The sequence below is a fragment of the Eulemur rufifrons genome, chromosome 2 (genome assembly GCF_041146395.1).
Source record: "Eulemur rufifrons isolate Redbay chromosome 2, OSU_ERuf_1, whole genome shotgun sequence".
Lineage (NCBI taxonomy): Eukaryota > Metazoa > Chordata > Mammalia > Primates > Lemuridae > Eulemur > Eulemur rufifrons.
In genome coordinates, this window is record NC_090984.1 from 92092810 (window position 1) to 92113697 (window position 20888).

At 37.2% G+C, this 20888-nt stretch overlaps 1 protein-coding gene and 1 non-coding gene across 2 annotated transcripts in view; one reads left to right on the forward strand and one right to left on the reverse strand.

Annotated features, from left to right (window-relative positions):
- Positions 1–1092: 1092 nt before the first annotated feature.
- The window catches only part of WDR89 (WD repeat domain 89), a 36847-nt gene continuing 17051 nt past the window's right edge, over positions 1093–20888 (reverse strand). Inside the window, exon 2 of the mRNA XM_069465047.1 lies at positions 1093–2617. Coding sequence (XP_069321148.1) covers positions 1423–2586 — 1164 coding nt within the window. The 5' untranslated portion in view covers positions 2587–2617 and the 3' untranslated portion in view covers positions 1093–1422. The remainder of the gene's footprint in view (positions 2618–20888) is intronic.
- LOC138381066 (U6 spliceosomal RNA) lies at positions 18081–18184 on the forward strand. The gene has a single exon (XR_011233015.1). It is a non-coding gene; the product is annotated as a U6 spliceosomal RNA (small nuclear RNA).

A 20888-nucleotide genomic window follows, 5' to 3' on the forward strand; every position in this document is an offset into this window, starting at 1 on the left:
AAAAATAAATTTTCCCCCAGTGTCACAATCTTAAGGATAAGTCATTATTAACATTTAAAGAGAAGTATTAAAGTTTCTTAAGCAACATTTTTCATGACAATATTTCTAATATCTACAAAAAGATACTTTTATCTTTAGTTAAGATATCAAACTTTTAGAGAGATCAACTTCTTTTATTAATTCTTTACAGAAATACTTTTTAAAAGAAAAATGAAAATTAGGAGTAAACAAAATTTCAAGTTTAAATTTATGGATGGAACACTATGGAAGAAAATTTTATCACACATTATTAAAATAATATTTTGAAATAAAAATAATCCTGCTGTTATGTTTTTATTTTTGTATTTTACTTTGAGTCTTAATACGAATTTAGCAAAATAATTTCCTTTTCATCAGCAAAACACTTGCTTACTATTTACTCAATGATATTAAAGTATAGATGCAAATATTTACTAAATATATTTTTCTCATTTTAGATAGTTGCCTATTACTTTATTTCTTAAAAAGTTTAATTCTGTTTACACTCATTAGAATATTTACATTTAAATACTCCAATGTAATATTAGGAGTATCAAGCAAGTAAAAGTTTCTCAAATAAAGAATATAGTCTGATTTGGTTTTACAGACAATGAAGATAACTTAAATGTAAAAAATTGATTTAAAAAATACAGTCGGCGGGGCACGGTGGCTCACACCTGTAATCCTAGCACTCTGGGAGGTCGAGGCGGGTGGATCGCTCAAGGTCAGGAGTTCGATACCAGCCTGAGCAAGAGCGAGACCCCGTCTCTACTAAAAAAAAAAAAAAATAGAAAGAAATTATCTGGCCAACTAAAATATACATAGAAAAAAATTAGCCGGGCATGGTAGCGCATGCCTGTAGTCCCAGCTACTCAGGAGGCTGAGGCGGTAGGATCGCTTAAGCCCAGGAGTTTGAGGTTGCTGTGAGCTAGGCTGACGCCACGGCACTCACTCTAGCCTGGGCAACAAAGCGAGACTCTGTCTCAAAAAAAAAAAAAAAAAAAAAAATACAGTCAACCACCTGTCTTATTAAGTTTTACCAGCTATATACTTCTAAAAAGTCCTTATCAGAGCTATTTCTTTAAACCTAACATTTACTCACTCAACAGATGGGTTTTCAAAATGAGGAATGTAATTTTACTTTCAATTCACTAATTTTATACTCAACTAGTAGCTTTAACAATTTTTAGAATACATGAAGACCTGAATTAAACCATCCTCAACATTTTTTCCAGGACTGTTTGCTAAGTGGCTTGTTCTTACATGAAGCTTTAAACATGGCTACCATAGGTACTAAACAAAAATAATTACTTGAAACAATACTGGTTATCTTTTTTATTTTTTCACATAACATTTCGGTCAATCAAAAGTATAAAGCCTACCAAGTAAACTGCCAGTGTGATATCACTGCTTTTTCCTTCTCTTATAAGAATCATTACTGTGAACTCGTACTCGCTGGTGCACAGAGGATGCTATTTTCATGCTGTCTTTCTTTGTAAAGGTCTTCTCTATAGCTCTAGGTTTCCAAAGTAACAACTGTGCATCTTCTCCCCCAGTCAGCAAAGAATCATCCTGCATATTCCAGCTGAAAGAACGGACTGTAGCAGCATGTCCTCCCTGAAGGCTGGTCACATGGATCAATCCTGATGTGGTGCAGTTCATTAAGTGAATCCCTCCTTTGTTCGTTCCTCCAATAACAAACAGTTTATCCACCTTTTCATGATATAGGCCACCAATCAAATAGTCCAAAATACCTTCTTGCATGTTAACTATTTCTCTGACATCCTGGATGTTCAAACGTGTAATTGGTTCATCAGTATCCAGATGATTAAGATCCCACCAATAAAATCCTTCATCGTGTGTCATGCAGTAAATCTGTTTATAATCTTTCCCAGACCAACCAATACAGCTTACTGATGAAACTGAGTTACAGGTTGTAACCAGTGCATCCTCTTCGTTATCAACACTAATATCAAATACATTTACTAGGCCATCAGTTGAACCAGAAACCACCATGTTGGGATTGCTGGGATGGAAACGTACTTGAGTGATATCATCACTATGTGTCTCTGAATATGCACCAAGTGGGTCTTTAGCAGTAGACAAATCCTGAGAATTCATTCTTGCATCCCAAAATACCAACAATGCATCATCATCAACTTTTTCTGTACCAGCACAAATGACATGATCATTACAGTTGATATCAAAACTGATAAAAACATTGGAAGGGTAACCCTTGAACAGTTGGATAGGTTTTTCACTGGCTAATCTAACATCCCAACATTTTACAGTGCCATCAGTGCATGCTGAATATACACTGTCACAGAAATTTGCAAATTTAACTCCATTAAGATGTCCAGGATATTCACTAAATTCTCGTAGTACATTTAACGTTTCTTTATCATATATTCTGATTGATCCATTAGAACATAAAACAGCCACCAAGCTTTCTTTTTCTCTTTGAACAGTCTTTGATGTGTCTATGCCAAGAAGGTAAGTGGGCTCTTTTGTTCCTGAGGAACATTTATATATGTGCAGATTAGCGAATTGTTCCTCAATCTTCTCCATATCAACACGAGCATCCAAGGGTAGTTAAACTCTGTAATAAAAAACATAAAAATTAAAAGTAAAATTGAAGCTTCTCTAAATTGGCAATTAAATCAAGAACAATTTACTCTGGGGGCTGTCACAAAACAACAGAAATAAAATGTATTCTAATATTTTAATCGTTTCCTTACAAAGATGTAACTAAAAGTTGCCTTCTAATTCACTTTTTTTTTTTTTGAGACAGAGTCTTGCTCTGTTGCCCAGGTTAGAGTGCCGTGGCATCAGCCTAGCTCACAGCAACCTCAAACTCCTGGGCTCAAGCAATCCTCCTGCCTCAGCCTCCCAAGTAACTGGGACTACAGGCATGTGCCACCATGCCCGGCTAATTTTTTCTAAATATATTTTTAGTTGTCCAGATAATTTCTTTCTATTTTTAGTAGAGACAGGGTCTCACTCTTGCTCGGCTGGTCTCGAACTCCTGACTTTGAGCGATCCTCCCACCTTGGCCTCCCAGAGTGCTAAGATTATAGGCGTGAGCCACCTCGCCTGGCCTAATTCACTCTTTAACACTAAATTTATTATATATATATTTTGTAATAGTAAGAGAATTAAAAAACATGTACATGTACCGCTCAGTAGTTCCTTCTAACTCAAATCCAGTTATTGGTCCTACTCACAGTGCTCAGCATTGACCAGAATCTCCACTTTGGAATCGTCTTCTCCTGGCCCCAGATACTTTACACAACTTCAGAATTTAAATACAGATTAATAGAAAAAGACAAGTCCCCCAAAGATACCCACACCTTAATCCCTGGAATCTGTGAATACATTAGGTTACATGGCAAAGGAGAATTGAGGTTACAGATGGAATTCAGGTTGCTAATCAGTCTAATTTAAGGCTAACCTTAAAACAGGGAGATTATTCTAGATTATCTGTTATTACATTGGATAGGTCTAAAGTAATAACAAGTGTCTTTAAATGTAGAAGAGGGAGGCCAGGTGGAGTGGTTCACACCTCTAATCCCAGCACTTTGGGAGGCCAAGACAGGAGGATCACCTGAGCCCAGGAGTTTGAGACCAGCCTGGACAATGTAGCAACAGCCCGTCTCTAAAAAAATATATAAAAATAGCTGGGTGTGGTGGCATGGATCTGTAGTCCCCGCTACTTGGGAGGCTGAGGCAGTAGGATCAATTGAGTCCAGGAAGTTTGAGGCTGCAGTGACCTATGATCACACCACTGCACTTCAGCCTGGGCGACAGAATGAGACTCTGTCTCTAAACAAAAAATTAGAAGAGGGAGGCAGAAGAATCACAGGGAGACGTTACTTAGAAGGCAGGCACAGAGAGATACAACACTGCTGGTTTTGTAAACAGAAGTCATAAACCAAGGAATGTGGGTGGACTCTAGAGACTGGAAAAGGCAAGGAAATATTCTCTAGAGTCACCAAATGAAAATGCAGTCCTGCTGACACCTTAATTTCAGCCCAGTGACATCCATTTAGGACTTCTGACCTCCAGAACTATAAGATAATAAATTTGTGTAATTTCAAGCTACCAAATTTGTAGTAATTTGTTACAGCAGCAATAGGAAACTAACACAAGAGAGGTTCCCAGTATAGAATTCTGGAGAAGTGCTTCGCGGGCAGCAGCATCTTGCAAATGGTGGAACTGGGATTTGAACCCAGGCTTTCTGGCTTCAGGAACTGTGCTTTTAACCACCACACTAGATTGCTTCTCCATGGTAGCTTACACACTGAACAAGTTCGAGGCCAGAAAAATATGCATGTCTAGTAATGTTATCACAAATTTTTCTATCATGCTTTTTATCAATGAATATTCTAGCCTGCCTCACAAATTCACATTTGCATTAAGATGAAATGTTTTTTTCTGTTGCTTTAGTGATTTCTTTTTAAGCATCTGTCTTTTCATCTTTAAAAGAAGAAATGAGTACTAACTCAAGAGGTGTTAGGAGGATTAACTAAAATAATGCATGTAATGTGTTCCACATGATGTCTGGCATATGTCACAGTACATATTTCATACATGTTATGTAAAAATTACCAATATCACCACTACCAATACCACTAACACCATATGAGAGAGAATTTGGATCTATCAGAGTGGCTCCAAACAGCACAATTAAACCAATGAGCTAAAAAATATTAAAAAGATGGATCTGGGTTCAAAACAGAAATAAGCACCCCTCCCAACTTTTAAATTTAAATATTAAAAAAAACACTAAAAAGCAAAAATAGTAGTACAATGAACACACACAGAGCCCTTTACCTCCTAGGTTCACCAACTGTTAACTTCCTACCACATTTGCTTTCTATCTCCTTACACACACACATACACACGCACATGCATGTATGTCTGTGTGTTTTTGAGACAGGTCTTGCTCCGTCACCCAGGCTAGAGTACCGTGGTGTCATTATATAGCTCACAGCAACCTCAAACTCCTGTGCTCAAGTGATCCTCCTGCCTCAGCCTCCTGAGTAGCTGGGACTACAGGCATGCGCCACCATGCCCAGCTAATTTTTCTATTTTTAGTGGAGATGGGGTGTTGCTCTTGCTCAGGCTGGGCTCAAGCGACCCTCCCATCTCAGCCTCCCAAAGTGCTAGGATTACAGAAGTGAGCCACCATGCCCGGTTGTGTTTTTTTGTTTTTTTTATGAACCATTTAAAAATTAGTTGCAGACAAAATAGAACTTTATTTGTAAATACTTCAGCAGAAGCGTACCTCCCCAACCTTCTGTTTTTCATGACATGGAATTTTCTGAAAATTCCAGCCAGTTGTCTTATAAGATGTCCCACATTCTGGATTTATCTAATTGTTTCCTCACAATTAGATTCCAGTTTAACATTTTTGGCAGGAATACTATTTAGGTGATGCTGAATACTTCTCATTGCATCACATCAGGGAGGCACACAATGCCAAGTTTGATCACTTGTGTAAGGAGGTAACTACCAGACCTCTCCATCTTAAAGGTACATTCCTCCCTTTCTAGTTAGTAAATAATCATGGAGTGATACTTTGAGACTGTATGATATTCTATTCTCTAACAACCTTTCATTCGAAGATTTCACCATCCATTTATTATCCTTCCCTAAATGAACGATTATACTATGATCTGCAAAACAGTCATTTTCTAATTCTATCATTCTTTCTACCTTATCTGCCATTCTTCTATAAAGAAGAGCTTTTTCCTTTCTCTGTCTCTTTGAGTATCATTGAGAAATTATCATTCTTAAAAACTACATCATTATCCATACCTGTTTTGTTCTTTTTGATACTCGAACCATCCTAACTTGGCCATTGAGATACCCTTCAAGCCAGCTTCTGTACCCTTTTGCTATTAACCCTACATGGAAAACTCTGTGGAAGAATTAGGTAAGTCTAAAAATGATGAGCTTCCTTCAACTTAATTATTTTGAGATTAAACGACCATTTACCAGTAATGCTGTGGTGGTAACAGCATAACAATGCTACCACCATGTAATGCTACCACCAGAGCTAACTGTTGGCTTTCCAATTACATAGGCTAACATGGCCTTCCTTCCTTGAACATGTCAGACTTGCTCCTGCCTCAGTAGTGTTAGGTCATTAAGTATGAAATGTCCAATTTTAAAACAAAGTTTAGTTTATTATATCTCAGACAAGAAGCAGTACAGTTAATCAAAATATGTACCTAAACTATCCACACCATTTTGCCATGTTAAGGGTAGCTTGCTTATGCCAGCAGTGAAAAAGTCTGGAAGGCGAGTGGTGATGAAATTGCAAAAGGCGTTTTCCACAGCTTGTTGAGAATTGAATATTTTTCCTCGCAAGAAGTGGTCCAAAGCCTGGAAGAAGTGGTAGTCAGTAGGTGCAAGTTCTGGGTGAATATGGTGGATGACAGAGAATTTCCAAGTCCAGCCTCTGTAGTTTGAGCAGTGTTGTTGGCGCAACATGTGGTCAAGCATTGTCTTGCAAGAGGATTGGCCTGTCTCTATTGACCAATCTTGGTTGCATCCTCATCATTTCATCCAATTGATTGCTGTAGACATCTCCTGTAATCGACTGACCAGGTTTCATGAAGCTGTAGTGGATAATACCAGCGCTGGACCACCAGACGCCATTAGCTTTTTTGGATGAACATTTGGTTTTGGACTGTGTTTTGACAGTTCATCTTTGTTTAACCAGTATGCTGAACACTTGTGATTATCAAAAAGAATCCATTTTTCATCACATGTAACAATATGCTATAGAAATGGTTCGCCTTTACGTCGTCACAGCAAAGAAAGGCAAGCTTAGAGACTACTTCTCTTCTGACGCTCATTTAAATATGTGGTACCCATCTATCCAGCCTCTTTACCTTGCCCATTTGTTTCAAATGGTCCAATGTTGTTGGAATCGTAACATCAAACTTTGCCACTAATTCATGCGTAGCTTGAGATGGATTCACTTCCACCTACAGATCTCAGCTCATCATTATCCACCTTGGTCTCAGGCTGCCCATGTGATTCATTTTCTTTTTCTTTTTTTTTTTTTTTTTAGACTGAGTCTCTCTCGCTCTGTTGCCTGGGCTAGAGTGCCGTGGAGTCAAGCTCACAGGAACCTCAAACTCCAGGGCTTAAGTGATCCTTCTGCCTCAGCCTCCCAAGTAGCTGGGACTACAGGCATGTGCCACCATGCCCGGCTAATTTTTTTTTCTATATATATTTTTAGCTGTCCAGATCATTTCTTTCTATTTTTCGTATAGACTGGGGTCTCACTCTTGCTCAGGCTGGTCTCGAACTCCTGACCTCGAGTGATCCTCCCACCTCGGCCTCCTAGAGTGTTAGGATTACAGGCATAAGCCACCTCGCTCGGCCACATGATTCATTTTCAAGATTAAAATCACTGGAATGGAACTTCTCAAACCATCCATGTACTGTGCGTTCTTCAATAGCCACATCCTCTCCAAACCCTTCGTTATTATTTCAAGTTGTCTGCGCTGCATTGGTTCCATGATGGAACTCGTATTCAAAAATAACACGAATTTTTGACTTACCTATGGTTTCACAAAAATTGCTGTGAAAGACTTTTGAAAGATAACCACAAGCCAAACTGTGCATTTGAAAGGATGAGGATATACCTTCACAATACAAATAAAACAAGAAGTGTTAAAGTGAAATCTCAACTGTCAAACTTAGTACTTAAATAAATCGGACATTTCATACTTAATAACCTAATAGCAATAGCTGTTTCTCCTCCTGTAGTACTCTTTCCCTCCATTTTCCCATGAGTAACTCCTTCCTGTTATTCAGTTCTCAGTGTATGTTAACTCCTCAGAGAGTCCCTCCCCACTAACCAACGTAAAGTAGCCCTCACCATTCCCTATCACATCTATTTTAACTTAAAAATTAAAAATGTTTAATTATGAAATATTTCAAATGTACAAGATGTAGAAAAAAGTATAACAGACACCCAGATGCATACCACCCATATTTAACAAATGTTAACATTTTGCCATATTTGCTTCCATTTATTTAAAGAAATGAATCACTACAGACACAGCTAAAACTTCACTCCTATGATTAAGAATTTTTAGAAATGACATCACATTTATATGTTATCTTCTTTGCAATTTGTGCTTTTCACTCTATATAATTTTTGAAAAACCCTATTTTACTGTTGAACTTATTACCTGGCTCTTTCTTATTTGTTATGATAAGTGGTTGTTGAATAAATGAATGCATAAATGATTCAACTGTCATGCATTAAATGCTTAAGAGTTCCAGCAGAAACAGAATACCTAAAAGAATATATCATTTAACTGTGTGTTTGCAGGGGGAACTTTGTACAGGGAAATTTATTACTTTTTTTAAAAAAGCACTCTTTATAATAGCACTTTAAATAACGCAAGAAAAGAAAACATTCTTCCTTGGTTTGGGATTTAAAAAAAAAAGAGAGAAGAAAACGAAACAGTCATACACTGTGTAACAATGTTTTGGTCACTGATGGTCCCTTAAGATTTTAATGCAGATAAAAAAATTCCTATGGCCTAGTGATATTGTAGCCATCATAACATCATAGCACAACACATTTCTCATGTGTTTATAGTGATGTTGGTACAAACAAACCTGCTGTGCTTCCAGTCAAGTAAAAGTATAGCACAATTATGTACAATACATAATACCTGATAATAAAGAACTATGTTACTGGTTTATGTATTTACTACACTGTACTTTTTACTGCTGTTTTAGAGTGTATTTCTTTTACTTATTTTAAAAAAAAGTTAATTGTAAAACAGCCTCAGGAAGGTCCTTCAGGAGGTATTCCAGAAGAAGGCATTGTTATCACAGGATATGACAACTCCACGAATGTTACTGACCTTGCAGACCTTCCAGTGGGACAAGATGTGGAAGTGGAAGACAGTGATATTGATGATCCTGACACTGTACAGGCCTAGGCTAATGTGTTTGTGTCTTAGGTTTTAACAAAAAAGTAAAAAAAAAAAAAATTTTTAATAGAAAAATGCTTATAGAATAAGGATATAAAGAAAAATATTTTTATACAGCTGTATGATGCATTTGTGTTTTGAGCTAAGTGTTATTACAAAAAAAGCCAAAAAGTTTTAAAAAATAAGAGTTTAGAAAGCAAAAATATTCCAGTAAGCAAGGTTAATTATTAGAGAAAAAAAATTTTTTTATTAGTTTAGTGTAACCTATGTATACAGTATTTAACTCACTTACTCACCAAGAGCAACTTCCAGTCCTGCAAGCTCCATTCATGGTTAAGTGCACACTACAGGTGTGCCATTTTTTTATACTATAATTTTACTGTACATTTTTATGTTTAGATACACAAATATTTACCATTGTATTACAACTGCCTACAGTGTTCAGTACAGTGACATGTTGTACAAGTTTGTAGCCTAGGAGCAATAGGCTATACCATATACCCTAGGTGTGTAGTAAGCTATACCATCTGAGCTGTGTAAGCACAGTGCATCCTGTGATGTTCACATGACAAAACTGCCTAACCCTGCAGTCCCCAACTGCTGCCCAAGGACCTGTACCACTCCATGGCCTGTTAGACCTGGGCTGCACAGGAGGAGGTGAGCATTGGGAGAGCGAGAGAAGTTTCATCTGTATTTACAGCCGCTCCGCATCACTCACATCACCGCCTGAGCTCCGCCTCCTGTCAGATCAGCAGCATTAGATTCTCATAAGAGCCTGAACCCTACTGTAAACTACGCATGCAAGGGATCTAGGCTGCACACTCCTTATGAGAATCTAATGCCTGATGATCTGAGGTGGAGCTGAGCCAGTGATGCTAGCACTGGGGGAGCAGCTGCAAATACAGATTGTCATTAGCAGAGAGGTGTGACTGCACAATAAATGTCATGTGCTTGAATCATCCTGAAACCATCCCTCCACCCCGTCTGTAGAAAAACTGTCTTCCATGAAACTGGTTGCTGGTGCCAAAAAAAGTTGGAGACCGCTGGCCTAACCCCGTATTTCTCGTTGTTAAGCAGTACATGGCTATAATTATAACTGGAGTTCAACAAATACTAGTCTATTTGCTAGAAACGTATACACAGTTTTTAAATCCTAATCATTTATGCTTATGAGATGTGTTATTATTATCATTTTACAAAGGAAATTGAAGCTAAGAGAGACTAACTTGCCCATGCTCTTGTAGCTATTAAGTGAGCATACTGGAGTTTGGTTTGAAATTCAAGTAGTAACTTCAAAACCTGTGAACCTGTCTTATTCTAATAATAAGCTATTGGTCTTCTACGTAAGTACTAAAGCACTACTGTCAACTTTAATTAAGGGATGTGCTTATTAGGCTTGGAGAAGAAGAATTACATGTTAATTGTACATATTAATAGAGGAGAAAGAAACCAAGCAGTATGATTGTAAAAACATACACCAACCCAGAAAACGAGTTACAATAAGCAGTCATCCTTTACTTTTTATTTTTCTTGTGGTCCACTTTTCTCTTTAAAAATTTATTATTATGGAATTTGTATAGAGCGGAGAATAGTAAAAGAAACCCCCATGTACCCATTATCCAGCACAATTATATTCCCCAAAAGTTATTATTAGGGACAGAGAAGTTGATTTTACTTATTTTATTTGAAGGACAATTAAGACATCCAAATGGACAAAATAATGTAACTCCTCAAATTCCCCCTTCTCACCCACCAGGTGGCATCAATATGGTTTTAGCGCTTGACTCCATCTCCGGGACTGGTCCTGATTAGCCTAAACCAATCACAGTAAACCCATACCATTTACTGGTTCAGAAACTTTACATTTTTACCAATCTGTACATGCATTCCCCTCCCAACTGCAAGCTGTCCAGATTTGGAGCCCTAACTCTAAAGCAGATCCAAGCCCACTGACTGAAAGAAGTTTTATACCATATTTATGAGATTCAACATTACCTGATTATTTAAGTCAGTTTCCAGCCGAGTTTTTGTAAATGCAGCCAGAACCACTCTAACTAGTTAGAGATAATCAAATAAAGTCTTGGGTATATCACCAAGTACTGACCTAATTTAAAAAGTCCCTACAAATAAAGATTAAGAAAAAATACTTTAAAAGTAAAATTTCATTCATGTTAGAGAGGGACTTTGATCTTCTGTTCTCCCTCTCTCCCTTTTTAATTGTTTTTGTTCAAAAATAAAAAGGAAAAATGAGATACACCGAGGAACTCCAAGAAAACTTTTTATAAAAATCTATGGAATTTGAAATCATATACCAAGCAATTAAAAGAAAAATCTAAACTCAGTAATTACGGTAGAATCCCTGATTCTAAACATATCAACAAAATAAAAAAAAATCACTCATATGATACAATATTTAAAAAGCTTAATATAGAATTCCATCTGGTAAGTTTCTGTATGTTTAATAAAATATTTATATTTTTGAACATCTAACATAGTCACGTGGTTCAAAATTCAAAAGGTTCCAAAACTACGTCTGGAACATTTCTCTGCTCAAGCTCCTTTCCTATTCCAGGAGGCAATAAATGCTACTAACTTCTTATGAATATTTTCAGATATCATCAATTTGGAGTTTAAGAAGCAAAAACTCTAATTTCAAATTCTTTTTCTACCACAAACTAGTAAAGTCATCTTGGTACATATTACTAATCTTTCTAAGCCTCAGTTTCCTCATCTTTAAAATGGGGGTAAAAATTGATGCTCTCAACACCAACTATCCACTATGGCCAAGTACTATACTAACTGCTGGCAATTTGGACAAAAAACACACTTGCCATCTTCAAGAAGCTGGGAGACAGACAAATAAACAATTACAATATAGGATGATAGGTACCAGGACAGAGGTAGTTAATTACAGCATGATACAAGAACACAAAGCAGAAGTATCTAGAAGGCACAACTGTTGGCATAAAGAAAATAGGCAAAAAATATTAATTTCCTTTCTTTCTGACTTTCATTTGATTTGTATTATTCATTTAAACTCATGTCACATTTTAAAAACTATAATTCTTACAGCTGTTAAGAAACTTAAGCAGTCTTAGTTACTTTTATATTAACTATTTAAAAAAATGAATCAACATGCAAAATTTCATAAACACAAATATCAACCAAACAACTCTCAAATTTGAATAAACTACAGACATACCAAATTAAGTTGGTGCTTTCTTTTATAGATTTTTATTTTTCATTTTATAATGAAAAATACTCCTCAAAGAGCATATGAACTTCAATACATTTCAAAAAATGATGGAGTTTCACTGGTCAAAGTTCTCAGTGAACTCCCAAAAGATTCTTATCTTTTAGTAAGGTGCCAACCAGAATAGCTTAGGATTTAACATACTAAAAATGCCCCTGAAGCCGGGTGGCTCATGCCTATAATCCCAGCAACACAAGATGCTGAGGCGGGAGGATCGCTTGAACTCAGGAGTTCAAGGCTGCAGTGAGCTGCGATAGCGCCACTGCACTCTAGCCTGGGTGACATAGCAACACCCCATCTCAAAAAAAATAATGGCCCTTCAGCTCCTTGGAGAACGAAGGGCCTAAAGAAAAGGGGGGAAAAAAAAAGACACAAGAACCATATCTCCCATCTGGACAATAAAGTAATAATACTCGTGGATAAGCCAAAGAATAAAATTAATATCCATGAATCCGTACTGATAAAAATAAAGGATAACTGAGGGAGAAGGGACAAATCTTCCTTACAGAAGAATTCCAAGTAATATATGTAGATATATCCCCCCTAGGAGGTGAAGCTTAATTCTCCTCCTCTTGAGTATAGGGTGGACTTAGTTACTTGCATTCAAAGGATAAAGTATGTGAAGGGTAAAGACGGTAACTTCATTGTGGAGAAACCCAGAAGACATCACTGTGACCAACTGATCAACAGTAACATCATCAGTTGTAAGTCATGTTCCTATGATGCGCCTCCTTGTACGGTGTGATGAGAAAGGCATTTCACCTGTGTGGCATTCTTCCCCATAAATCCAGAACCTCAGTCTAATCATGAGAAAACATCAGACAAACCCAAATTGAAGAACATTCTACAAAAATACCTGGCCAGTATTCTTCAAAAGTTTCAAGATCATAAAAAACAAGGAAAGACTAAGGGACTGTCACAGATTGGTAGAGACTAAGGAGATGTGACTAAATACAATGTGGTGTTCTTGATCAGATCCTAAGCGAGAAAAGGGACATTTGTGGTAAACTGGGTAAAATCCAAATAAACTCTGTTATTTAGTTTTAATACTAGTATTATATCAATGTTAATTTCTTAGTTTTGACAAATGTACCATGGTTAACATTAAGAAAGCTGGGCGAAGGGTACACAGGAACTTTGTACTATCTTTGCAACTTTAACTTACCTATAAACCCAACATTATTCCAAAAAGTTTTTTTGTTTTTTGTTTTTTTAATTTAGAGACGTGGTCTTGCTCTGTCACCCAGGCTGGAGTCATAGCTCACTGGAGCCTCCTCCAACTCCTGGGCTCAAGCGATCCTGCTACTTCAGCCTCCTGAGTAGCTGGGACTACAGGGGTGTGTGCCATCCCACCTAGATAATTTTTTAATTTTTTGTAAAGATGGGGTCTCACTGTGTTGTTCTAGCTGGTCTCAACCTCCTGACCTCAAGTGATCCTTCCACCTTGGCCTCCCAAAGTGCTGAGATTACAGGCATGAACCATTGTGCCTGACCTCAAAAGGGTTTTTTGTTTTTTTTTTTAAACGCCCTTTGATACATATCATGGATGATTAGGGCTCCAGACAGAAAAGGATTTGAGGTACTTACACACTAGGAATGTTCCAATGCTGAAAAGCCCTCAAATCAACCTCAATTCCAGACTTCAGAAGACTCTAGCAGGCCAATCAGAACTACCACCAACAAGCTCTGCCCCAGTCACCTCCCTAATCTATCTTCACTATAAACTGGAAATTACATAGGAGAGCCCAACAGAATCTCCCTATGTCAATATCCCCTTCCCCAGAGCATCACTGAGGAAAGGTAAAATTAAAATCTCAAGAATTCTCACTAATAATCCCAAATTAGGAAAGAAGCAAACTGAGGGGGTTGGTAGACAACCTCAAAAGTAAATACTCCTATTTATTACTGCAGTTTAGTAAAGGCACGGAGGGTTGCTAGGGCTTACCATTTTTTTAAGGTCTCCATGCTAAGTTTGGGAAATGAGAAGCAGCCCACAGGAGTGGAATACACCTGGGATTTAAGGGACTGGGATTGGTATAGGACATTAAGTGCGATCTCAGAAGAGAAAAGAGAGCCCAGGTCCCCCAGCAAGGACTGTCTCGGCCCCAGCATGTGACTAGGTTTTGCCAGTGGAAGTGATGCATGCCACATTTAGGCCAGGTGAAGGTGATGTGTCTTCACCACATTCTCTTCACCCATCTGCTGATTGGATGCAGTGGACTCCACGCGCCTACAGGATGGTAAGGCCATAAAATGAAAGGAGTCGGAGTTCTCTAATCAACACATGAAAGGCTACCTGCTCTTCAGGAAAACCTACATTTGACTGTATCAGTCAATAAGCTGTGGATATCTCTGAAACATGTACTTTAACAAATTCCTAAACACAATGATTCCAACCTCTAAATGTTATTCATCTTTTTAAAAAGTTAAATTCAAAGTGAATTTTCAAGAATCAGAATCTCTTGTATTAAAAGCCAGAATTTCAGTCATCTATTTATTTTTTGTAGATTAAATCCAAGTTAAACTAAATGTAATACTACTTAGAGAAAATGTATAATATACTATCCCACTTTATTATCCTTATTTTTTTGGAGATAGAGTCTCACTATGTCTCCCAGGCTGGAGTATGGTGGTATAACCTCAAACTCCTGGGCTCAAGGGATCCCTTCATCTCAGCCTCCAAAGTAGCTAGGACTACAGGGATGTGCCACCATGCCCAGCTAATTTTTAAAAATGTTTTGTAGAAACAGGGTCTTACTTTGTTGCCCAGGCGGGTCTCAAACTCTTAGCCTCAAGCAACTCTCCCACCTCTATCTCTAAAAGTGCTGGAATTACAGGCAGAGGCCAACACACCTGGCCTGACTATTCCACTTTAATAAAATTATTTCTATTAATGCATACCTCTGTCCATTTTATCCTTATATATGCATGGAAGGGTCTCTAGAATAATGTTCCTAAAATGTATTTCAAAATACCTGAGTGTGTATGTGGAGGGGGTGGTCTTCTTTCTAGTTTTTTCCTATATTGCAGAAATTTTAATGATGATAATAACAATCCTATAAGTACTATTGTGTCCATTTTGCTTATGAGAAGAGCACAGCTAATATGTAGTAAAGCTGGTTTCTGAATTCTGAGTATTCTTGTTGCAGAGCCCATGCTATTAACTCCTACACTATCCTGCCTCTATATACTTTTTTAAAATAGGGGTATACTATGTTGCCTCTACATAAGCATGTAGCATATTAATTTTTTAAAAGAGGGAATATGAGCAGATGACCTGGAAGCAATAGCTGGCTAATGCCTGATGTCATGTGCTAGTGGCAAGGCTAGTTGGCAAACCTGAAAAATATAATGGTAGCCACAAAAGCTCTACACTGGACATTAAAGAGGCTTAATATTTATGAAGCGTATCTGATGTCAACTTATCTGAAGCAAAACTGCACAGAGGAAGCTTAAGAATCTTGTTAACATTTCAGAAAAACAATGAAGAGTGAAATAGCAACACTCATATATTACATACATTATAATTATACATGTGTTTATATATAAAATGTATTACAATACATTATCAGTATGTCCTAGAGGAAACAATACCTTGGGATAAAAAGCATACATTGGTAAAACTTCAGTAGAATCTTTCCCAGAAAACTTTTATATCAATAATTTGGAAAAATTTGTATGTTCTACACCAGCCACAGAATTGTTTTTAAAATAATTTGTCAAAGAACCATTTGTTTCAAATTGGGAAGAAGTGCTGAATATTTAGTAGAAGGTATGCTAAACTGACATCTGCTACAACTCCAATATAATTTTAAATTTCATATTCATTAATGACTGAGACTTAGTGTCTTTGTAAATTAATCCTGCTTAGCAAGTCTGAAGATGCTATTCTTATTCACATGAATGTTCAAGATACTGGTTGCAGCAACATATGGCATCTCATGCATTAAATACACTAAAATTCTTAGGAAAAGCACAATTTTTAAAGTGCAGGAATCTGTTACCAAGGAAAAGGGGGAGGGGTGGGAGCGAATGACATACACTTTCTCATGCAATGTAAGATTATACTGCAAGTTTCAGATATCACATTCAAAACACCTTTTAAAAAGCAAAGATGTTTTCCTCAATAACATCCTGAGACGTCCAGTTTCCCAAGAAAATCTCCCATCCAAAAGTCACCCTTTATTGTAAGTCTATAAATGCCCAGCTTCTTTCAACAAGAACAATTAACCGCCTTTTTCCTTTCCAGAACAACCAGCTGGTTAACCAAACAGAGAAACCAAACTTCCCCAGTCACCAGATGTCTTAATTTGGAACAGTTAGAAGCAATGTGAAATAATCCAATTCTTGAATTGGTACTATATGTTTACTATTTCTTCTTTTTCTAATTCTGAAAAGACACTTTGAAGAATTAAGCAAATGCTATCTTTAAAAACTGCAAAAAAAAAAAAAAAAGAAAACCAGGAAAAATAAAAAAAACCATGTCCTATTATAAAATGATGTTAACCTTATCAACGAGCCAGCTACTTGAATATTATGTATGTTATAGTTAGAAATTGATAAGCTGTTACTAACAACATTAAATCTACTCAAAAGTTCTAAAGAATTACCCTATTCAAGAATTCAAAAACAATTCCTGAAAGGTTATGACATGACAGGCAGGCCTAGAACATACTGGATTCCGCAAAGAACACAGACAAAGTCCCTGCCCTCATGGAGGACAGTGGGAGGATAAATGAGTACATAGATAATTATAATAATAAAAATAGCCAATGATGAGTGTTATAAAAAATAATATAGTATAACGCAAGAAAAATGAGGCAGGAGAGGCCTTTTATTTAATAGAGCCAACCATTAAAGGAAAGCCTCTCCCATGAGGTGGTGACAACTGAGCTGAGATCAGAAGGAAATGAGGGAGCAAAATATTGGACCACATGGGGCAAGACCCCCGTCGGCAGAGAAAACCAGCAAGTAGGCAAGTGCAGCTGAAGTTGAGTCAGAGAAAGGAAGAGTGGTGCAGGAAATGAATGAAAGAGGTTGCTGGAGCCAGATAAGAGCTCTGCAGGCCATGGTAAGAACTTTGGATTTTATTGTCAAGTGAGAAAGAAGGTCACTGTGGGTTGAGAGCAGGTAAGAAGACACTGTCAACGGACTCCTCTAGCTGCTGCCTGGAGAGCGGGCTTCACAGCAAGAGTGAAAATAGTTTAGAGGTTTGTGCAAACTTCTGGGAAAGAAATATGATGGCAAGGAGAAGCAGCTGGACTCAGGTCATAAAAATGAAAGAGGAATAAACAGAATTTTCTGATAAGACTGCAAGTGGGGTGGGTATAAGAGGAATCAAAAATGATTCCTAGGTTTCTGGCCTAAGCAACAAGGCAAACATACTGTTGGCATATTACTTTTAGGAAAATTACAAGCTTTTAAAATAATTATAAGATGATTAATTGGACAATTAGATAATTATCCAGTTGTTTAAGTAGGTTTTGTTGATAATTTGGGGTTAATACCATGGAATTCTACACAGCACTAAAAAACATACTACTGTATATGTAACAACATGGATGAATCTCAGAACTGTTTAGTGAAAGAAGCCTGACAAAATTCTTAAACTTTGTAGAAATGAAATCATATAGTACTCATTTGTGTCAGACTTCAGAGTACTATATGATTTCATTTCTCTGAAGTTTAAGAACAGGTAAAACAAATCTATAATGATAGAAGTTAGAATACTAGCTATCTTTTGGGGAGGTATAAACTGGGAAAGAGAACAAAGGAACAATCTGGGTGATGACTATGCCCAGGTGTATACATTTGAAAATAAAAAACCATCATGGTGCTCACTTCAGCATTGTATACACTAAAATTCGGATGATACAAAGAGGATTAGCATGGCCTCTGCACAAGAATGACCAAGCCAATTTGTGAAGCATTTCATATTTTTAGGTGTACTTTAACAAAGAAGAAAAATATTCAGAGGACAAGAAAGAGCTCTTGGAAGTTAAAAATAAGATAGCAGATATACAGGCTCTATACAAGAGCCAAAAGATACAGTTAAAGAATATTCCCAACTAAAGTAGAAAAGAAAGAGAAGGAAAATAAAAAAAGAAAAGAAAACCAAGCCAGGCATGGTGGCTCACACCTGTAATTCCAGCACTTTGGAAGGTTGCGGAGGGGAGGATCACTTGAAGCCAGGAGTTCAAGACCAGCCTGAGCAACATAGCAGGACCTGGTCTCTAGAAAAAATAAGAAAACTAGCCAGATATCATGGCACATGCCTATAGTCCCGGCTATTCAGGAAGTTTAGGCAGGAGGATTGCTTGAGCCCAGGAATTTGAGGCTGCAGTGAGCTGTGATTGTGCCACTGCATTCCAGCCTAGATGACAGCACAAGACCCTGTCTCTAAAAAAATAAAAAATGAAAAAAAAAAAAAAGAAAGAATGAAAGAACATCAGAGGACTCATCAGTCTAGGAAGTCAAATATCCTAAAAATGAAAAGTCTAGAAAGAGAGAACAAATAAATTAGAACAGAAAAAATTGAATGACCAGCAAAAAGGATACCAAAAAAGACCCACAATCAAGGCACATATATCTTGAAATTTCGGAATGCTGGAGATAAAGGAAAGATTCTGAAAGTATCCATGGAGAAAAGAGGACGCACAAAAAATCTGAAGAATCATCTGGGCACAATGGCTCATGCCTCAGCACTTTGGGAGGCCAAGGCATGAGGATCACTTGAGACCAGGAGTTTGAGATCAGCCTGGGCAATATAGTGAGACCCTGTCTCCACTCCCCAACCCCACCCTCAAAAATTAGCTGTTTCCCATGATAACATGCCTGTAGTCCTAGTCAGGAGGCTGAGCCAAGAGGACTGCTCAAGCCCAGGAGTTCAAAGTTACAGTGAGCCAGGATGGCATCACTGCACTCCAGCCTGGGCAAGAGAGTGAGGGAAAAAAATGGAATAATGCTTTCAAAATTCTGGATCAAAATTATCTCTAACCTTGAATTATTTTAGCCAGCCAAGTGAACAATCAATCAAATGTGGGCACAGAATAAAGATTTTATACATATATACATATATATATGTATGTACAAAACCCAAAACAAACAAACACAAAAATCAAGCAGGAGAATGACTCTGTGTTTCCACCAAGTCTCACACTAAGTAAAGAGTACCAACAGTTGGCTGCTAGAGGATGCAGAGGACGGAGAGAAAAGGGCCTGCTGAAACTGAGAGTGGAGCATGGACAATGAGAAAAACCTCCCAGCATTCCAGACGCGATGCTAAACACAAGATAGTAACAGCTCACACTGAAGGAATCTGAAGTCTGTGGTATACTAAGGTAACTATAGCAACAACAAAATCCAAACCAGATTAGACTGTTCAACTCTCAACACTCCCAGTATGACAGAAGCACAGGTGTCCATTTCCAAGGGTAAATACTATTTACTTCAATCTCTACTTTTCTTCTACACATGATGTCCAGAATTCAATCTGAGAGACAGACAGATATAAGAAAACACCAACAAATAGTCAAGAAAGGAGGCAATAAACAGAATAGACCCAGAGATCACTCAGATGATGGACTCTAATTGGCTATTTTTAAAAACTCCCCAAAACAGAAAACAAGTGTTGGCAAGAATCTGAAGAAACTGTAATACAGCCATTATGGAAAACAGTATGGAGGTTCCTCAAAAAATTAAAAATAGAACTACCATATGATCCAGCAATTTCACTACTGAATATATATCCAAAGGAAATGAAATCAGTATGCTGAAGAGATGTCTGCACTCCATGTTCATTGCAGCACTATTCACAATAGCCAAGATATGGAATCAACCTAAGTGTCCACCACCTGACAAATGGATAAAGTAAACGTGGTGTATATATACACAATAGAATACTATCAGCCTTAAAAAAGAAGCAAATCCTGTCATTTGTGAAATAGAAAGAAATTTGGAGGACATTATGGTAAGCGAAATAAACCAGGGACAAAAAGCCAAATACCAGGCCAGGTGCAGTGGTTCATGACTATAATCCTAGCACTCTGGGAGGCCAAGGCAGGAGGATTGCTTGAGCTCAGGAGTTCAGTACCAGCCTGAGCAAGAGTGAGATCCTGTCTCTAAAAATAATAAAATAAAAAAATAAAAAAGGCAAATAGCACGTGATCTCATGTATATGTATACACATATTTTATGTATGTGTGTGTGTGTATATATATATATTTTTCCCCACATATATATATGCGCAATTTTAAAAAGTCAAACCCATAGAAGCAAAGAGGAGAACGGTGGTTACCAGGACCAGAGAGGAGGAGGAAGTAGGGAGATGCTGATGAAAGGATACAGAATTTCAGTTGGACAGGAAAAATAAACTCAAGAGTGCTGTTGTATACCATGGTGATTGTAGTTAATAACAACATACTGTATAGTACTTGAAAATTGCTAAGAGGGTAGAATTTAAGTGTTCTCACCACAAAAAAAAATATATATATATATATAAGGTAGTGAATATGTTAATTGGCTTGATTTAGCCATTGTATAATGTATACATATATCAAAACATCATGCTGTACATCACAAATATATACAACTTGTATTCATCCATTAAAGAAAATAAAATTTTTAAAAAAGAATGCAAAGAAATC